The sequence below is a fragment of the Papaver somniferum genome, chromosome 1 (genome assembly GCF_003573695.1).
Source record: "Papaver somniferum cultivar HN1 chromosome 1, ASM357369v1, whole genome shotgun sequence".
Classification (NCBI taxonomy): domain Eukaryota; kingdom Viridiplantae; phylum Streptophyta; class Magnoliopsida; order Ranunculales; family Papaveraceae; genus Papaver; species Papaver somniferum.
Window position 1 is genome coordinate 60,230,787 of NC_039358.1, and position 13,844 is coordinate 60,244,630.

The following is a 13,844-nucleotide window of genomic DNA, read 5'->3' on the forward strand; positions in this document are numbered from 1 at the left end:
ATACCTTCCCTGTCATTTCGAACAACCCATTACTACCATCTTACATCAATCCAAACAACCACAGTAATAGTCCGACTGAGCTTTCCATTTCTTCATCGTCAATGGTTGTTAATGGCATCAACCATTTTCTTCTTCTCCATTCCCTGCCTGAACTCAGACATTGACCATTTTCTCATTCCGTTGTTCCATCACCTTTCTCTAAGTTCAACTCGAGCGTGACTGCCACTATCTTGTCGTGACTGAACATCTCTCCATGTTGTTGTCTTCAACTCCAACAGAAAACATGCAAACTCCTCAATCACCACAGTTCGGAAGCCAGCCTCGATCACCTCACTGACCCAAACTCGAGTATGCAATTCTTCACAGGCAATCATAACCACTGCCAATATTGGCAGCATATCAATCCCACATCGTGCAGTTGTGGAAGTAATCATTTGGGCCTTTTCTCAAACAGTTGGTATGCGTCTTGGTGGTTCTACAGATATGAAGTTGTTGTTGATTTCATTGACATTCCATCTCCTTCCCTGCAAACCCATCATTTCCAGTAACAACCCCATGCTCGTGAACCTATATGGACTCTGAAAAACCACTTTAATCTCCCCATTCATATGATAAGCCAAAGGCAGAGAGTTAGTCTTCTTCACAGGCTTCTCTCGGCTTAATTTCCTTTCAATCACAGCCAACTAGAATCCAATATATTCAACAATACGGACCCAAACTTCCAAATCTTGTTAGAGCTCAAAATCATCATCAAACTTTTTCGTAGGTAATCACAATCAATCAACAGACAAATCTCTATTCTTCCTTATTTTTCAGGCCAAAATATCACGCACGCTGTAGTGCTGTGTTGTTATCAACCACAGATCCTCTCTTGGACTCTAGAAAAAACCCACCATAACCCTTTGCAAACACCCTATTGTAACTGATGGTACGAACTTGGTGCAGCGCAAGATGATTCTCTATATATAGAGTTCTGTAACCTCTTCTTGAAGAAAATAGAAAACCTAACAAAGATAGGAAAGTACACCTCCTTAAAAATTGTATCCCGTGCATCACACCCTGTGCAAAGTGGATTGCCAAACTCCTGCGGCGCACCCTAATTCTAGTCGTGTAAAACAATTGGGCCAAAGACTACTAGGCTTGCATTAACTATCAAGATACAACCCACTGTGTAAGTGAACTGTTAGTCATGTGGAACTGACAGTGTAACCCTCGTCATGTTCGAAAAGAATAATACGTCTCATCATCTCAGCCATTCATAGCCATCATTCGCAGCAGCTCAATCTCGTCATCACTGCCAATCAACGGCAACAGCATCAGGCCATACTCGTCTTCATATTCAACTGCATCTTCTTCAAACTCGTACGTAGCTGCATCCTCAACTCTTCAACCAATAACCACGAGCATCATCATCTCCATTACTGCCATCATAAAACCTTGACACTGTTATAGACTTCTCCTTCTTCCGTTGATTTCCTTCTCGTCTCTAGTGGATGAAACATCACCAAAATACTCCCAGCATCATTTAGCAGTTCCATTAATGGCAGCAGAATCAAGTTCTACCTTCCAGCTCGCAATGGCAGACTCGAGTTTTGGCCACTCCATATTTTCTCGACTGGTTTCTCGGTCAAAAGACTCAAACCAACGTTATCCGAGTCCAACAAGTCGTACCTGTCAGCTCCTTCTCCATCTCGAGGCTCAAGTCTCTTCATTCATCTTCAAAAGCAAATCTCGAGTCTTTCTCAGCTTCATAACGCGTAACCGTTGGCAATGGCAGCATCTCCCTGAACTCTCAAACTCCTCCTTTCACAATAAATCGTCCACTGCCAAGTCCAAGTATACCTTCCCTGTCATCTCGAACAACCCATTACTACCATCTTACATCAATCTAAACAACCACAGTAGCAGTTCGACTGAGCTTTCCATTTCTTCATCGTCAATGGTTGTTAATGGCAGCAACCAGTTTCTTCTTCTCCATTCCCTGTCTGAACTCAGACATTGACAATTTCTCACTCTGTTGTTCCATCACCATTCTCTCAGTTCAACTCGGGCGTGACTGCCACTATCTTGCCGTGACTGAACATCTCTCCCTATTCTTGTCTTCAACTCCAACAGAAATCATGCAAACTCCTCAATCACCACAGTTCGGAAGCCATCATCGATCACCTCACTGACCCAAACTCGAGTATGCAATTCTTCACAGGCAATCATAACCACTGCCAATATTGGCAGCATATCAATCCCACATCGTGCAGTTGTGGAAGTAATCATTCGGGCCTTTTCTCAAACAGCTGGTATGCGTCTTAGTGGTTCTACAGATATGAAGTTGTTGTTGATTTCGTTGACATTCCATCTCCTTCCCTGCAAACCCATCATTTCCAGTAACAACCCCATGCTCGTGAACCTATATGGACTCTGAAAAACCACTTTAATCTCCCCATTCATATGATAAACCAAAGGCAGAGAGTTAGTCTTCTTCACAGGCTTCTCTCGGCTTAATTTCCTTTCAATCACAGCCAAACTAGAATCCAATATATTCAACAAAACGGACCCAAACTTCCTAATCTTGTTAGAGCTCAAAATCATCATCAAACTTTTTCGTTGGTAATCACAATCAATCAACAGACAAAGCTCTATTCTTCTTTATTTTTCCGGCCAAACTATCACGCACGCAGTACTGCTGTGTTGTTATCAACCACATATCCTCTCTTGGACTCTAGACAAAATCCATCAGAACCCTTTGCAAACACCCTGCAGTAGCTGATGGTACGAACTTGGTGCAGCGCAAGTTGATTCTCTATATATAGAGTTCTGTAACCTCTTCTTGAAGAAACTAGAAAACCTAGCAAAGATAGGAAAGTACACCTCCTTGAAAATTGTATCCCGTGCATCACACCCTGTGCAAAATGGATTGCCAAACCACTGCGGCGCACCATAATTCTAGTCGTGTAAAACAATTTGGCAAGAGATTACTGGGCTTGCATTAACTGACAAGATACAACCCACTTTGTAACTGAACTGTTAGTCATGTGGAACTGATAGTGTAACCCTCGTCATGTTCGAAAAGAATAACACATCTCATCATCTCAGTCATTCATAGCCATCATTCGCAGCAGCTCAATCTCATCATCACTGCCAATCAACGGCAACAACATCAGGCCATACTCGTCTTCATATTCAATTGCATCTTCTTCAAACTCTTACATAACTGCATCCTCAACTCTTCAACCAACAATCACGAGCATCATCATCTCCATTACTGCCATCATAAAACCATGACACTATTATAGACTTCTCCTTCTTATGTTGAGTTCCTTCTCGTCTCTAGTGACTGAAACATCACCAAAATACTCCCAGCATCATTTAGCAGTTCCATTAATGGTAGCAGACTCAAGATCTACCTTCCATCCCGCAATGGAAGACTCGAGTTTTGGCCACTCCATATTTTCTCGACTGGTTTCTCGATCAAAAGACTCAAACCAACGTTATCTGAGTCCAACAAATCGTACCCGTCAGCTCCTTCTCCATCTCGAGGCTCAAATCTCTTCATTCATCTTCAAAAGCAAATCTCGAGTCTTTCTCAGCTTTATAACGCGTAACTGTTGGCAATGGCAGCATCTCCCTGAACTCTCAAACTCCTCCATTCACAATCAATCATCCACTGCCAAGTTCGAGTATACCTTCCCTGTCATCTCGAACAACCCATTACTACCATCTTCCATCAATCCAAACAACCACAGTAGCAATTCAACTGAGCTTTCCATTTCTTCATCGTCAATGGTTGTTAATGGCAGCAACCATTTTCTTCTTCTCCATTCCCTGCCTGAACTCAGCCATTGACCATTTTCTCACTCCGTTATTCCATCACCATTCTCTCTGTTCAACTCGAGTGTGACTGCCACTATCTTGCCGTGACTGAATATCTCTCCTTGTTCTTGTCTTCAACTCCAACAGAAATCATGCAAACTCCTCAATCACCACAGCTCAGAAGCCAGCCTCGATAACCTCACTGACCCAAACTCGTGTACGCAATTCTTCACAGGAAATCATAACCACTGCCAATATTGGCAGCATATCAATCCCACATCATGCAGTTGTGGAACTAATTATTCGGGCCTTTTCTCAAACAGCTGGTATACATCTTGGTGGTTCTACATGTATGAAGTTGTTGTTGATTTCGTTGACATTCCATCTCCTTCCCTGCAAACCCATCATTTCCAGCAACAACCCCATGCTCGTGAACCTATATGGACTCTGAAAAATCACTTTAATCTCTCCATTCATATGATAAACCAATGGCAGATAGTTAGTCTTCTTCACAGGATCCTCTCTGCTTAATTTCCTTTTAATCACATCCAAACTCGAATCTAATATATTCAACAACACGGACCCAAACTTCCAAATATCGTTAGAGCTCAAAATCATCATTAAAGTTCTTCGTTGGTAATCACAATCAATCAACAGACAAAGCTCTATTCTTCCTTATTTTTCCGGCAAAACTATCACGCACGCAGTAGTGTTGTGTTGTTATCAACCACAGATCCTCTCTTGGACTCTAGACAAAATCCACCAGAACCCTTTGCAAACACCCTGCTGATGGCACGAACTTGGTGCAGCGCAAGTTGAACGTGAATGACCTTGTCCTGTCTATATAAGTAGTCAATAAGAGCTGGTGGCCCTTAGTAACTTGAGCGGGTGCCTATAGTAAACCCGTTTAGAATCAAGTGGCTCCCTTCCTTGACTGCCTCCAGTAATTCATAATGTATTTCAGCTGGCTTCTTCTTGACACCTACACGAGTGCCGGTAGTGGTTTACCATGCAATGATAATTCCGCATCTCTTTTAGCCAATTGGATGATTTCTTGTTATTTTTGGGAATAAGCTCCAAAATTCCCATAAAATATAAAAGAAAACTAATAATACAATTTCACAAGAAATCTAGCTAAGAAAGTATAACTAATCGATACTTAGAGAGGTGTTTTTAAACACCTATCATCACTTTATCGTAAGCCTTACTTAAGTCTATTTTTAGAGCAAAGGAACCTAACACAGTTACACAGAGGTAGAAGTAGACATAGTATTAAATATCTCTTTGGCAGCCACTATATTATCTATAATCATTCTGCCTGACATGAAAGCAGATTGGGCTTGATCCACTAAATTGTTCAGATGAATCTTTAGACGTTGGGCAATAATGTTGGTTATGACCTTGTGCATAATATTTGTGAGAGCAATAAGTCTGAACTCAGAAGATAGAGTAGGATGTTTTACCTTTGGAATTATGCAGATGTTGGTGTGATTTAGCCCTGGTGGTAGCGAGGCTGAAGCAAAACAGTATTTGATACTTTGAGAGACATCCTCTCCAATATGCTCCCAACAGCGTTTGAAAAATACAGCCGGCATTCCATCAGGACCTGGAGCTTTGAGGTTCTTCATGTGCCTAATTACATTCCAAATATCTTCATTTGAGGGTATTTGAGAAATCAACTCATTCTTAGCAGCATCTAACTTGACAGTAGCTTGGAAGGGGATAGCAGTATGGTCCTTATTTGGATCTCTCTTGAATAAATTATAAAAGTGATCGACTAAATGAGGGTTGCAAGCCCTGAGAAACGCCTTGAGATTGCGGACTGTCGAGATGTTTCTCAATCCTCGACTGTTCCATGAGAAGATTAACATGGCCCTTGTGGCTGATGTTGGACAGCCACCACACCCTTCTGAGAGATTTCAATTGAATGAGATTTCTTGAGAGGGATGTCAATATCCATTGGGCAAGCATACCTTTTAACACCCACTGGTAATTCTTCATAAGTTTGATCAGCACAGCTCTTCGTTTTAACTCTAGCATATCTCTTCCAGCTCTTCGTTTTCTTCTTCTTTGATTCGATAGAAGAGAAAGATGAAGAGGATAGGTCTCCTCCATCACTCAAAGTAACTTTATCCTTTTCTTGCAGATTTGTCGAATTAGGGATTTCACTTTGAATTAGAGGGATTGTTTAGGTGGAGATAGTCTGGTGATGTGGATTAACGGGTATATTCATCAGATTTTGTATTTCAGTACTAGATTGGGCTTTCGGGTTCTTTTCTAGGCTTATAGTATCATCATTACTTACCGATAGGGGTGAGCAACGGATGGACGGTTGCGGATTAGGGGTCACCCGCAACCAAACCGTCAAAGTTGCGGATTTGGGAATTCAAACCGTGACCGGCCCAATCACCCGCGGATTTTCCCTCTGCGGATCAGCGGATTTTGCGGGCCGGTTGCGGATTAACCGCGGATTTGATCACAAGACATCAAAAAAAAAACTAAGTACGGAAAGTTACAAACTAGAGTACAGACATAAGATAATTAACAGTTACATTGGTTCCTAATTCAAAAGTTACAAACTGCTGTTCGTGACATTGGTTCCTTCGGCTTATGATTTTTAACACAAAAGAGTACTAATTCAGTAATTCAAAAGCAACAAAGGACATAAGATAGTTAACAGTTAACACAAAAGAGTACTAATTCAAATGCAACAAGTATGGTGCAAAGCCATATGAATCTCTGATGCCAAAAACTGAAAAAGAGACCTTGGATTCGATTACTAGTTTATTCAATCCATGATAGATATGTCTGGAAGTTCCTGCAAGATTTCTGCCGCATCTGTAAAATGAGGAGGAGTTATAGATAATCAGTGAACACTAAATTTAGGCATCATTATGATCATAAGTTCCTAATTTGATCTGATATATCATAAGCCGAAGGAACCAATGTCACAAACAACAGAAATCTTAAGGGGAGAAAAAATAAGCAATTCTCAAGCAATAGATGTGGCGCAGTTTCACTTAAGCATAATATTGACAATCTCTAAGCCTGTTCAATAAAAAATTACATATAATCAGGAAGCAGTTGCGGCAAACAAAAGATATTTCTGAGCCATAATCAATCAAAATTGGGATTTCGCATTAACAACCGCAACACATATCTGAACTAAGCACCATTGAGTATCAGGACTACCATTAATCTAGTTGAGTCCGGACTATTAACAAACAGATATAAGGCAGCAATAAACAAGAAGAAACAAAAACCAATCAGCATTGGTTAGTAAAGACCATTTAAAAGGGCTGATCACAACTAGACCGCAGACCCAATCGACATTGAGGAACAACAAGCCAAAGTTTTAAGATTGATTATGACTAATCAAATTCCAAAGAGACTAATAGAAAACACAATTTTGCGAAAACAGACAATGGCCTAAAATCAAGCCAAACAGTAGCAGACATGCTAATGTCCTAATACCACAAAGGACTAAATTTCATGAGAAGAATCCAAAATTCAGTTCAATATCTAAAGTATCCTAAAATCAAGCAGTTGTGGTCAGCTCTTTTAATTAAAATATTCTGGGTATGTACATATGTGGTGCAAGCTGCAGAACTATATAAACAGCGAGAGAGAGACCCACTGTTTGTACAACAAAGATTCTGTCCATCTTATAAGAGAGATACATGACAAACATCCACCACAGCAAGGATTCCCACTACCAAATTCATTCTCAGTGTACTACTATTGCGTCTACTGTCCAATATTCAGGGGATCTGTAAGTAAAAAATCACTTATGCACACGTAGAACCACAGAGACCTTGCAACGGGTAGAAAACTGCATATGAGCATGTAGATTATGATAATTTACTCCCACTGATACCAACAGTCAGAAAATAGTGACATATATCCTGATGCATTTCTTTCTTTTTTTTTAACACAGCCACGTTTGGTACCAGAAAATAATATTGCAAACCTTTGCCAATGTCCGAATAAACATGAACCCTGTAATATACTTTTAGTATAACCCTAATTAGATACTTCTGCTCATCAACAAAGCCAACTAATTTAACACAATAACAACAATAACTTGTCATTATATTAAACACACAGTCACAAACAAAATTCATTTTCAAACCAAAAAACAATAACTTGTCATTATATTAAACACACGGTCATTAATTAGATCAACTAACAAAATTCATTCAAATAACAAACCCTAATCTCCATTCAAATAACAAAATTCATTTTCAAACCAAAAATTAGTAAACAGAAACTGAATTTTCATTAGTAAACAAGGGTTGTGTTTCATTACCTCACTTGTTTATCAATTAAGTCAACTGCAACTAAATCTCGTTCAAGGTATATTCTTCACTTCACCATTTTCTGAAACTAAATCTCTGCAACATGAAAGAGACATTGAAAGTTAATACCGAAGAACCAATGACGAAGAAATTGATTGAATCCTAACATGCAATCGATTTGGGGGAAAAAATCAAAAAACATAATTTCTATGTAATCAAAACTGAAGTTAACACTGATGTTAATCGTTACTTACTTCTCTGCAAATCGATAAAGATGTTATAGAAAATTCTGGATTAATTAAACCTAATTGAAGAAGAATCGAAGATAGGAAGGAGAGGAGACTAAGAGGTCTGTTCGGTTCCTCTCGAAGAAAAAAATATCCATTAGGGTTTACAAATGTAAAGATGTTTATATATAAACATCCAACTTCCCGTAGTATCCTTAATACATTTACTAAATTCCCTAATTGTCCTACGGTGCGGTTAATCCGCGGATTTGAGATTGCACCCGCAACCGTAACCGCACCGCTTGCGGATTTGAGATTGCACCCGTGTCCGGTCCATAACTCTAGCGGATTGGTTTTCACCCGCAAATTTGCAGACGGATACGCATAAAAACCGCGGTTACGGTTTTTATGCTCAGCCCTACTTACCGACATGAAATTACCCCTAGTAAACTCCTCAGTTTTTCCACTATCTACCACCTTCTTCCGTGACCCCTCATGATGAACAATATTCTGATCAAGCATTTTTTTCGGCTCATGAATCTTAGATTTAGCTGACTTATTTGGTGTTAGAATAAGATGTTTGTTACCAGTAGTACCAGTACATTCTGTGCCAACAGCATCCTTGCTTTTTGTGTAACCAACTTGCAGATTATCACCCCTTCCGTCATTGGCTCTAGGCTGTATGTTTATCTCTTTCTGTATCACACTCACATGTGTAGTACCAGTATTCAGTAACGTTGCCTCAGGCGTGACAGGTTGGATGTTCTTTTCAGATTTCACTGTATTCTTTGCTCCTATAACATTTCTGTTAGACATTCTCAGATTTGCTAAATTAACCTGAAGCTGACGTGTATCATTGTTTCCACCACTGATTGTTTCTTTTTGAATCGATGGTCCATGAGCATTTTTGATTGTTCTTTGAGTTTGGTGATGCTCTTGTGTTGAACGAATGATTCCTGGGTCGCTGGGTTTGAAAAAAGCTCTGATTTCCTAATTGTATCTAGCATACGACTTATCATTCATCTTATAAACAAACTCCTCGGTATTAAGATTTGGAATCTCCTCTAAAAGTTTAGACAAATGAGGACATTGTTTCATTATATGCCCAAAAAAACACAGAAGAAACAAAAGGGTGGTAGTTTTTCATACCTGAAAGTAACAGTGATCTTCTCTTTGTATTTCAGGATAATAATCATGTCTTTGGGAATGGGTTTAATGATATCCAGTCGAACTCTGACCTTAGCAAACTTCCCCCATTTAGCTGCTTGTTGAGAATCTATGGGATCTGGTGTACCGATTTCCTTTGCTATATTAAAAACTTTATTTGGGTTCATCAAACTCATAGGAAGACCATAGATATGAATCCAAAAGTGAACATATCTGAACTCATAATCTTCAAGCAGAAAATCCTCCTTGCATCTTTCCAGTAACATTAGATCATCTTTCACAGACCATGGTGTTCCTTGTAAAGTAGCTTCCATATCAAAGAGGAGTTGGAACTTTGCATTATAATACCCACTTCCTAGATCTGTTATTGATATAGTACTTGATAGTCTCCAAGCTTTGGAAAGAACATCGTTAAGTATGTTTAAGTTATATTCTCTGCCTGAATTAAATTTGAACAAAATATTTCTGTTAAGATCTGATAGGCCATCTTCTGTGTTATCATTATCTTCAAAACTGTGAGTGTGACGTTCTTCTAACAGATTATTCATACGTTTTAGTATTTCTTCAAACTCAGGAACATGATGCACTGTGGATGAGGAAGCCATGAACAAAACCTAGAAGAAGAAAGCAAGAGGGAAGAAAACCAAAAAAAACAGGAGGAGAAATCACAACTGTGATTAGAAAGAAACCCTAATATGGGAGATAAAATCCATCGATGAAGATGAAGAAACATCCATCAAAAAAGATATAGAAAGAACCTTGACTAAGTCAAGAGAGCGACGGCCAAAAGCATGACTAAAACGTTGCTTTTTCAGTTTCTATCTTCTTTTTTTCTCTCCTGGAAACATGCAAAGATACATTTTGTTGACAAAGTAGGTCTCAGAAGCAATATGGTATACTCAGACCAAGGTAGTCAATTTCGGATTTCGGATTGTCTCGGTCGACACCGAGATACTGGTACAACTTTGTCTCGGGGAAATTCCGTTTTAAAATCTCCGTAAAATCTCGGTTTCATATTTTATATCCTCGTATCGATAATCACTTAAAAGAAACATAGTATTAGTAAATCTGGTTGTTCACCTTCCTCATCATCAACACCAAATAATAATTTTAGCTCAAGAAATTCAAACACAGCAACAAGCAATAATACTAGTGAGTGAATTAATCTTTTTAATTTTTGTACGTGAGATTAGTCCACTCAATTTAAAAAGAAAAAAAAAATCCGGCCAAGACAAATCAATTCCGACCGAAAAACGCGTTTCCGGCCGAAATTTTCGCAAAGATTTCGTCCGACCGAAATTAACAAAATCGTGTCTTCTTGGACCGAAATCCGGAATTTCGCCGAAATTTCGGCCGAAATGACCGAAATCGACTACATAGGTCCTAGGGTGATGTCATGGATGATGTAATTGTCATCTTGTAGTGGCAGAAATACCCTTTTGGGACCATTACATCATCCGTGACATTATCTTAGGATATATATAGTCAATTATCAAGAGAAAAGATATTATTTTCAGATTCTCTTTCTCTCACCTCCATATTTTCAGATCTACTTTCTCTCTCTTCAGTTTTTTCTTTTCTCCACAACAAATTTTCTCTGCTACTGTAAAGAAGATAAAGAACAAATAGACTGTTGTTGTTGATTAAATGATGAAGACGACGTTTTCATGTTGATGTTGCTGCGATTAGAGATGATAATAAAGACGATGAATCACATGAAGAAGAAGATGAACGACGAAGCTTGATGTTGGTGATGTTAATGAAGATGATGAATATGAAGACGAACTCATCTTCTGCTACTGTTGTTGTTGTCAAAGATAGATCTGCTGATGTTCAAGATTTAATTAAGTTTTTGTTTCTTGATGTTGCTGTGATTGGAGATGGTGATGAAGATGAAGACGAACTCAAAGATAGATCTGTTGTTATTGAAGATTTAATTAGGTTTTTGTTTTCTTGATGTTTGCTGCGATTGGAGATGATCATGAAGATGAAGACGAACTCATCTTCATCTTGTTGTTGATGATTGATGTTGTTGTTGTTGCTGCTTCTGTTGAAGACGTCGAAGAAGATGAAGATGATGACGACGTTTTTATATGGAGTTCATCTATGGAATGAACTCTGTTTTTTTAGGTTTTTATATGGAGTTCATTTCTGAAATGAACTCTACTTTTTTTTAGGTTTTTATATGGAGTTCATTTCTGGAATGAGCTCTGTTTTTTTAGGTTTTTATATGGAGTTCATTTCTGGAATGAACTCTGTTTTTTTTAGGTTTTTATATGGAGTTCATTTCTGAAATGAACTCTGTTTTTTCACGTTTTTATATGGAGTTCATTTCTGGAATGAACTCTGTTTTTTAGGTTTTTATATGGATTTCATTTCAGGAATGAACTATGTTTTTTTACATTTTTATATGGAGTTCATTTCTGAAATGAACTATGTTTTTTTTTAGGTTTTTATATGGAATTCATTTCTGGAATGAACTATGTTTTTTAGGTTTTTATATGGAGTTCATTTCTGGAATGAACTATGTTTTTTTTTAGGTTTTTATATGGTGTTCATTTCTGGAATGAACTCTGTTTTTTTAGGTTTTTATATGGAAATGAACTCTGGTTTATGTAGGTGATTTCTAAAAAAATAAGTAGAAATTAACAAGAGTTCATTTTTGACGAATGAACTGCTACAAGAAAATAAGTAAAAATTAACACAGAAGGGAATTTTTATCTGTTTTATATTTTTAAATAATTATGGACCAAATAGTAAAGGCGTTTTCCCAAAGGACTAAACAGACATGGGACCACTTAAAAAAGGACCAAAACATATTTTACCCCCTTTTATCCATAAAAATGTCCATGACAAATGGTGAGAAGTTACAAACCCTTACATACAAATATTTTTGGCTATCCTTGACTGGAATACCTCTTTTTCGGTGGGTGGCTTGATTCTTCTTTTTCATTGTTATGATTTAGCCTTTTTTGTACTCAGTACATACAGGGGCGGAATCAGGGTTGGCTTATCTAGGATTCATCCCCTCCAAAGGCCAAACATTTTTTTTTATTTTATATTACATAGTCTAAGTTGGGCTACAAAATAAATTTTGAAATGCTGGCTTAAGCCCGATATTAATTTTGACCTTTGTTAAATGAATTACACGTAGTACATCTATAGCACGGGTTAACTTATTTCATTTATTTTAATTTTTAGAGGGTTAAATTTAATTGTGTAATATGTTGAGTTATTATCTAAATGGTATTCGTATATACATCGTTATGATGTATTATGATTCAAGGAAATTAATGGAGTATACTTGCGATGAGGTATTTTAAGGCTCTTGATATGAAAGAGAGAGCAAAATTTTACTCTAATCGATTGATGAACACATTTTGGTGATGGAAAATCAAACCTCTAACCACTACAGAAACATATATGTTATTGAGGCTGTATGATTTTGAAAAAGCGGGGGTCTAACAACCACATCCAATATTTCTTTTATGCAATCTGTATTGACTAACTCCAATATAATTCCAAGAGAATCAACCTGACAGTCAGACTCAATCAAGGAAAATATATCCAAGACTTATATCTCAATTTCTCAAATCAATCTGCAATCGAACAGATAGAAAGTTGTGAGACGGATCAATATGAGAAATAATTGGAATGGTACCAAAGACCAATATCCAAGCGTCAATTTCTGGAATGAACTACGTTTTTTAGGTTTTATATGGAGTTCATTTCTGGAATGAACTATGTTTTTTTTTAGGTTTTTATATGGAGTTCATTTCTGGAATGAACTCTGTTTTTTTAGGTTTTTATATGGAAATGAACTCTGGTTTATGTAGGTGATTTCTAAAAGAATAAGTAGAAATTAACAAGAGTTCATTTTTGACTAATGAACTGCTACAAGAAAATAAGTAAAAATTTACACAGAAGGGAATTTTTATCTGTTTTATATTTTTAAATAATTATGGACCAAACAGTAAAGGCGTTTTCCCAAAGGACTAAACAGACATGGAACCACTTAAAAAAGGACCAAAACATATTTTACCCCTTTTATCCATAAAAATGTCCATGACAAATGGTGAGAAGTTACAAACCCTTACATACAAATATTTTTGGCTATCCTTGACTGGAATACCTCTTTTTCGGTGGGTGGCTTGATTCTTCTTTTTCATTGTTATGATTTAGCCTTTTTTGTACCCAGTACATACAGGGGCGGAATCAGGGTTGGCTTATCTAGGATTCATCCCCTCCAAAGGCCAAACATTTTTTTTTATTTTATATTACATAGTCTAAGTTGGGCTACAAAATAAATTTTGAAATGCTGGCTTAAGCCCGATATTAATTTTGA

The 13,844-nt window shown here is 37.7% G+C and overlaps 1 protein-coding gene across 1 annotated transcript; it reads right to left on the bottom strand.

Annotated features, from left to right (window-relative positions):
• Window positions 1-6,340: 6,340 nt before the first annotated feature.
• On the bottom strand, window positions 6,341-10,314 carry LOC113329543. The gene is made up of 3 exons (XM_026576404.1): window positions 9,482-10,314; window positions 8,117-8,201; window positions 6,341-6,645 (listed from the first exon to the last, which is right to left on the bottom strand). The coding sequence occupies exons 1-2, from the start codon at window positions 10,102-10,104 to the stop codon at window positions 8,159-8,161; spliced, it is 666 nt and encodes a 221-aa protein (XP_026432189.1). The 5' UTR covers window positions 10,105-10,314; the 3' UTR covers window positions 6,341-6,645; window positions 8,117-8,158.
• Window positions 10,315-13,844: the final 3,530 nt, after the last annotated feature.